The sequence below is a fragment of the Marmota flaviventris genome, chromosome 16 (genome assembly GCF_047511675.1).
Source record: "Marmota flaviventris isolate mMarFla1 chromosome 16, mMarFla1.hap1, whole genome shotgun sequence".
NCBI lineage: Eukaryota > Metazoa > Chordata > Mammalia > Rodentia > Sciuridae > Marmota > Marmota flaviventris.
This window is the reverse complement of record NC_092513.1, coordinates 43,235,525-43,243,567: the sequence shown is the minus strand read 5'-3', so window position 1 is coordinate 43,243,567 and position 8,043 is coordinate 43,235,525. Positions and strand designations below refer to the sequence as shown.

The following is an 8,043-nucleotide window of genomic DNA, read 5'->3' as shown; positions in this document are numbered from 1 at the left end:
CCCTTTCTTGGTCCCATTAGGACATATCAGGTATATCAACCTAAAGCTAAAGGATAAGTCAACAGACACGTCAGTCAAACCTAAGTGTGGTTTCCTAAGTACATGAAACAGTGGCTTTGATGAATCATATGACAGTTCCCTAGGGGAAAAAGGCCTGTTAGAATCAGCATAACCATGAGCAGGAGCAAAAAGAAAACAAGAATTTTACCAAAGTTCACTGACGTAAAAGGATGTGACTTTTAGTAGGCTCTGTTTCTGAGTCACTTGATGTTTTTCTTCTATGACGGATGAGGAGCTCCAAAATGATGCTCTCTGTGGCACATGCGCACGGTGGCCGTGCCACCCATTTTGGTGGTGAATGGTGCAAGAACCGATACATACTTTTGTACTGTTGTTCTCAGCGGAACGCCAGTACTTGGGATTTTTACAACATTCAAAGTAGCTCAAGTAGAAAAGAAAAAGTTCAAACCAGTCACCAGATCCAAAATTAGCATTTTATTCAGAACGCTGGGGGTCAGAGGTGTATCATTTATATTCTGGTACACAATACAGAGGCAAAGCTGTTGTCAGAAGTCTCTCCAGTTTTAAAAGCTTTTTTTGTTTTTTCATTTTTTTTTTTTTTTAAAAACACACACTTAGTAGTGCTACCAGTGTCAGGCCACCCCTTTCTTTTCTTTTTCTTTCCTTTTTTTTTTTTTTTTTTTGGTACAAATTATGTAAAACATTTGTGCTAAGAACTTTGCTCCCTCCCCAAAACAAAAAAAGAAAATAAAAAATAAAAAAAAATTAAAAAATTAAAAATTGAGTATTCTAACTACAGCTCAACAATTGAATCAAATGTCACTTTGTTTGTAAATACTTTATCCATAACGAAAGATATAAACATGCAAAAAACCTGAATTCATTGTCCAAATAATACATACACATGTTCTGAAGTTTCTGCACTTCTCCATAGACTATGCCAATAAAACATTATGTACACATACCATTTTTTTACAGTGAAGTGGAAAAAATACAGTAAATAAAAAAAGTGTACATGGATTAAGACCAAAATGTGTCTAACATTCTAGTTTATGAAAAAATTCAATTTTGCTACAAATTGGTGATATGAAAACTCCCTTTATTTGCAACCAGCTGCGTAAGTTTTTAAGATTTTAGTGAAAAAAAAATTCTAAAGTCTAAAACTAGAAGTAATGTACATTTTCCAATCTCATGGTCTCATCCCCCAAGATAATAAAATCGATCGCTCCATGAGTTTGTTTTTTTTTTTTTGTTTGTTTAATTCTGTATTTTAACAAAAGCAAATGCAATGTAACAAAAGCGTGTTGAAGCATATCATGGTTGAACTTACTGCTCCCACCACAAAATATTTTGTCTTTTACTTATCGTTTCAGAAATCAGTACCATTAAAGCCTTAAACATAAAACTAATTCCAATCTGAAAAAGGTACAAAAAGGCACATAAAATCCCAGTGCTTCTGTACTGTAAAATTCAAGTGTAACTGAGCTCAGTGTTTTTCCAAACAGTATTGGATCACTGATATTCCCTCTGAGCCCAAATTGGTTTGCAGCCTATGCCAAAAGCCTCCAGCAAGCACTGTGCTAGTAGACTACAAAGTTAAAGCCTAGCTTCTGTATGCTTTTTGGGAATATCAGTTGAAATTGTTTGTACTTGTCCAAAAACCAAGTTCACCCTGAAGTTCAGTCATCACCTCCACCATACATGTCAGCGAGTTTCTTGAATCGTGGTCCCCAGTCGTTCAGGTAATCATAGTCCTGCTCTCCACCACTACTTGAGGAATTAAGGGAGCTCAAGGACCCGGCAGTGGAGCCACTACCTTCGTAGTCAAAGACTAAGAGGGAGTCATATGGCGGAGCTGTGGGATCATTGTCAGCAGCTTTAAGGCCCTACAATGTGGAAAGAGAAAGGAAGAAAGAGTTAAGAGAGGGTTACAATTTGCAAAACCATAAGCAGATGCCAAGGACTTCATGGTATTGAACACTTGGTAAATTCCCATTTGTAAGATTACATTTTCAACGCACAGAAACTGGCATTCTCAGTGTTTTGGAAGTCATACGAAAAGTAACTTGCTTCTTTCCTTTGCAAGCAAACAATCCTAAGGAGTGTAGGCTAGCATGCAAGACATAAAGTGGGAGGGAGTTAATTGGAGAACATGTTTGACAGACAGCAGAAATGAGGGCCAACTGCTTGAAGCAGATTAGAGGATCTTAAATAACACAATATACAGAACAGGACTGATAGACTGTAAAACAATCTCATTGAAATATAAGGTAAACTATATCATGGTAATTACTATAAACGGAATTCTCTCATTCAATAAACATAGAAAAATTACCCTTGCTAGCTAGGATAACTGGTGTGACTGTGTAATAGTCTACTTGGCAAGACCAGTTTTGAATGAGTAATTTAGTGGTAGAACAGGTTATGTGAAGTTATATGAAATAATACAGAAAGGTTTTGAAACCATGTGATCCATGGACCCTAATCAGAATGAGGGTTAGGGGATTTTGAGAATTAACCATTTGAACAAGAAGCATATGTACGGTAAGGAGAAAGATACACGTGTTAGTGCCAAGTTGTCCCCGATCCTCTAGCAGCTTGCAATCTAAGCAACAGGCATTTCTATAATATGAAAGGAATGATAAATAAATAATAAAACTGTGAATTCTAAACAAAAATCATCAGGATTCTGAAAAATTACTCTGTCTACCTTGAGGAGCTAAGCATTCAAAGTGGAGGTAGCTTTGCATTTATTTGACCCAAATTTGAAAAGATAAAGAAAGAAGGAAAGTGACTCATTAAATCAGTTGTGTTATTAATGAAACATAAAATGTGGAATTAATTGATAAATTATGAACAGGTATTTTTTTTTAAATGGAGTAACTTCTACTTTTCCAAAGTCCCTAGAAAAATCATGATACAATACTGTACATGATATAAATATTGGGGAGTGCAGAATCTTGTAAATCTAAATAACATGCCCATTCTAAATCTTAAAAACAATTTAAGTAATAAAAAATAATAGAATAATTATCATTTATATTCTTAACTCTTGCAGATTCTTTTAAATATGTAATTTAAATATCTGTAGCTAATTTGTAATTCTGTACTACAAAACCTTTAAGGACTTAATACTAGGTCCATTTGGAATTTTCTGTAATATTTTCTCAACTGCATTTTAGTACGCCAAGATATACCAATATTGGTCTTCAAGCAATTGTTCTCTTTTTACAATGCTGCTTTTCAAATGCGGTGGGCTTATGGCGACCTTACTTATCATCCAAGATGTACAGGCTGTCTCCTTGAGAGATCAAGCCTTCCAATCCACATGTATTTTGTGAGCATACATATGCAGTTTTTCTATGAACATTTGTTCATTTAGTCTTTCAAGTTCACGGAGGAGGAATAAGGAAAAAGAGCACAAAAATTAAGGTCAGAATCAGTGCCATCTAGTGTTGAAGAGATCAGATCTTAGATGACACCCCAGCTCTCCACAGTATTAGCTGTGGGAATTCAGCATTTCCTCATCTGCAACTGTAATAACAATCAGATTATATAAGACTAAATGAGATAAAGAGACTCAATGGCTCATCCTAGTTATCTGGCACTTGTAAAGCTCAAGGAGTATTGGCTATTATTATTATTATTATTAATGTTTTAAGTTTAAAGGAAACTTTTCTGCTTTGGAATTTGAAAAAAATAAAAAAAATGTGAAGACATAATATTTTAATAAATAAAATGCTGCTAGACTTCAATAAAAAATGTGAGTGAAAAGTACCCAGTATCAGCTTTCCCATCTCTAAGGATCTCTTACCATCAATCCTAACCATTAAATTAGGCACCACTCCCCCTCATTTATAACTCAGAAAAAGCTGTATTAAATAAAATAAAGCAAGTCTTAAGCAAATGACTTCCACACAGAAAACCAATAAGTTTAGACAGGATTTTCCTTATCTTATTTTTAGAATAAGCTACAAAGCAATTCTGCTAAGACCAAGAACCACTACAACCTACAATTTCCCAGAATTCATATAACTCCTTTCTGTGGTTGATGGTGTTACTGTCCTTAGTGATTCACCACCCTTGTTTCCATGGAGAGCACAAGCCCACACTGCCACAAGTTCCTTTCTGGAGTCAGAATTTACTTACTCCACCCCTCCGTCAGGCTCAGCTGGCTATGGGAGTGGCTTTGGCCAAAGAAATGTGAATAGCAGTGAGGAGCAGGAGCACATTTGGAGCTCTAATATCTTTCCACTTCTCTGTTTCCCTTCCTCAAGGAGAATGCCCTGCCTCAGATGGGGGTTATACTTCCGCATGGACTTTGCAATGAAGAAGACACATGATACTGATAGACTGCAGTTGACTTACAACCTGAGGAAGAAGTCAACCTTTGTTTCTGTAAGCCAATGAAACTTGGCATTATTAGTTACTGTAGACATAGCTGACAAAAAACCAAGGAATGCACCTTCATTAATTTTATTAGTTTATTAATTCAATTCATGGCATATTGGTTGAGTGTCTATGACTCTATAATGTGTGGAAACACAGCCTTTAATAAGCTAGATCCATTGCCTGACCTCTTAGAATTTACAGTCACACATTAGTATGTACCCATTTCCCATTTTTCCAAAAAAAATCTAGTAATTACAAATATAAGCAATAAGTGATTCCTTTAGTTTAGCACTGTCTAACATGGTCCTACCACACAAGAACTGGACCTAAGAAGAATCTGACAGAAAATCAAGAAAAATCAGGGAAATTCCTGATAAGGAGAATGGATACCTGAAAACAAACATTAAAATTTATCATGACAACTGCTTTATAACACAGACAGTGAGACACTGGCAAAGGTCCCTGTGTTAAGGTTATTGACTTCATCACAATTTGATTTTTAAGTGAAAATACTCGCAAAGCACTGCCCAAACCTTATAGTGTCAGCACCAAACTGGAAAAATGGAAAGGTTAAGATGAAAATTAGCTCTAAATAGTCAATGGCAGGGCCTCAAGTGTGTTTGGATTCAGACACGGGAAGTAATGACCATTGTTTACCGTGTCCAGGAAGAGACACTAGAAGCTGTGTGATCTTTACTGGAGTGTTAAAGAACCCCAGGACTCAACTATCTAAGCCACCTCATTCAAGTCCTTAAAATAGATTCTAATGCTGGAGATAATCTCCTATAAGAATCTGTTGGGATTCTTAAAAATATTCTTTTTATTTGATCATTTCTTTTTTCTATTCCTGCATTAGTTTCTGGATCATCCTGGTAGTTTTTGCATTTGTTTTCTTTTAGGAAAACAAAACAAAATGAAAGAAGAGGTTAAGGTTAAGGCCATAAAAATCCATTAGCGAGAGATCACTGTGCCATGTGAGTGCATGGTACATTGTCTTAGGGCTTAATGATGATAGAAGGGCAAAGCCACTGAACTTTTCAAGAATTCTTAGGCAAACCATCTTTCTAGGCAGGAGAGGTTAAGTACTTTAAGTTCCTTCCACTTGGATGGCACTGATTTTTATCTGAGAATTTAATATGACCCTTCTGAATGAGGTACTGCATAAATTCTTGGTAATATTTTGGTAATTCTAAAAAGATCACAGTCAGGCCCTCAGAAACTGACAGTAACAGGCATGCAATCAGACAGAATGTGCAGAAAAAATCTGGGGACAACAGAACCTTCTGGTTCTCCCTTATGTGATTGCTTTATTTTTGATGTGGACACCTTCAAGAATGATGTACAAAGTACTTTTCACATGATGTATAAGTACTGTTACCAAATTTATAAACTAACAGCATGTGCTTCTCTAGGTTTGACTAAATTTAGCAAAGTATGCTCACTTCACCTTTCTTGGAGAGGCAGATCTAAAACTCTAGATAAATTTATCTGAATAAATTTTCTGTAGTTTGAGCTCCTCTGCAAAGTGAAAGAGCTACAGTTGAATTCTTGCTGAGCTTATATTTATAGACTTCTGATCCTATGCTTTATGGGTGGGGACATGCTTTTATGGGTACTATAAAAACCCACATTCTTCAGTGAAGAACACACAAGGGATACAAGAAGAAAGAGGCCTATTGATACCCTAACATTCTGTCTTCTACAGTCTTAGTGCCATTGCTTTGGCTTAGGTTCTCATTATATCCTGCCTGGACCAGAACCTTCCAACCGGTCTTGCTATCTCCAGTGCTATTTCTGCTTCTTTCCTAAAAACTAGCCTTGGTTTCTCTCTCAACTATTGATGTCACTTCCCCAGGCAAAACCCTCTGAGTGCTTTCTATGACCTATAGCAGAGTTTCCTACATAACCCAAGTATTTCCCCCAGGGCTAGGTGGAGATGTTCTTTTAATTGTGCCTGAATGCTATAGAGCAATTCCCTATAATAAAGAATATTACATTTTATTGTAAGTTTAAGTAAATAGGAGAAAAGATACAGAGTTGAAAAAAAAACTAGGAAGTGTTTCTCAAATGCCTGCCTTTTGGGGAGACCTGCAAGATTAAAAAAAGCAAAATCCTTTAAGAAGAGCATCCAGGAACTCTAGAGGGTTCATCTACTTGTTTCAGTCATCATCAACCCCAGCAACCACAAATGAATTATGCACCATTCCTCAAACCCCAGTGTCATGTTCTTGTGTACTACTGTGTTATTTGCATATTAATTGTCTCCCAACTGAAATGTGGTTGAATTTGTTTGAAATGTTTCCTTTCATTTTTTTTCTTCTGATGAACATCCATTATCTATCTATCCACCCACCCACCCACCCACCCAAAAGCTCAATAAAAATGTCACTTCTAGCCAGGCACAATGGTGTACACCTATAATCCCAGTGGCTCAGGAGGCTGAGGCAGGAGGATCAAGAGTTCAAAGACAGTCTCAGCAAAAGCAAGGCACTAAGCAACTCGGTGAGACCCTGTTTCTAAATAAAATACAAAATAGGGCTGGGAATGTGGCTCAGTGGTTGAGTTCAATACCTGGTACCTGCCTCTCCCTGGAAAAATGTCACTTCTGCTGCATGGATTTTTTTTTTTTTTCTCCAACCATGACTAGGAGTCACTCCTATGAACTCTCTGGACCCTTCTTCTTTTATTACAGTATCTGGATTGTTCCTAGATAGTGACATCCCTTTTTGCAGGGGCTGTTTTGTACTCACACTCTGCTTTCCAACACAGCACCTGGCATTTGGCAGCTATTCTACGAGATAACTCTCCACTGGTGACCTGGGCTTAGGTATTTTCCTCTTCACATCTAGTTCATGTTTATATTTGCTTCTTTCAGGAAAATCACGTATCTGGGTTTGAAATATATGTGGACCTATAAAAATACATGTGGATGATCATGGTAAACACCATGTTTATTGTACGAGATTCTATGACTTCTTCAGTTCAACATTGCCATCCCTTTTTTGGCAATTTCATTGGGTTTAAAGCAATTTTTTTGAAAGGACAGGATTTAAACTATTTCATCTGAAATTAGAGACAGTAGAAAGTCTTAATCATACCAAGTAATTTACATACAATTCTCATTATGATATATTCTCATTTATAATAATTCAGAGACTTCACCATATGACAGGCACTATACCTCGTATTTTACATAAATGATCACATTGAGTTCTTATTTCAATCTGAAAAGAAGGGTCTACTATTAACCATCTTACAAATAAGAGAATTGGAAACGTAAGAGGTTAGATTTAAGGATCTTGACCTTGTACTAGGTAACAGAGCTGTTGGTGAAGCAGTTGGATTTGAATTCACACAAAAATCCAATTCCTGTAAAATAGGAGTGAGATACTTCAAAGAGGACAAGTTAAATGTAATGAATAAGAGAAAAAAAAAACAATCATTTTAAACTTTAGTAGTTTCAAGCAAACTATTCTAGAAGAAACTTTCATGTCCTTTAATAGAAGGATACACTCAGTTTTTATTCTTCTGAGATAAGAAAAAAATATGGGATTAGTAAAGTTGTTGGAGGTATGCTAATATCTACTGTCAGGATGAGATTAAAGGAATGTGTTTCAACTTTTCACCCTC

At 36.2% G+C, this 8,043-nt stretch overlaps 1 protein-coding gene across 1 annotated transcript in view; it reads right to left on the bottom strand.

Annotated features, from left to right (window-relative positions):
* Positions 1-480: 480 nt before the first annotated feature.
* Positions 481-8,043, bottom strand: part of Cdh2 (cadherin 2) — a 211,673-nt gene continuing 204,110 nt past the window's right edge. Inside the window, exon 16 of the mRNA XM_027935651.2 lies at positions 481-1,907. Coding sequence (XP_027791452.1) covers positions 1,701-1,907 — 207 coding nt within the window. The 3' untranslated portion in view covers positions 481-1,700. The remainder of the gene's footprint in view (positions 1,908-8,043) is intronic.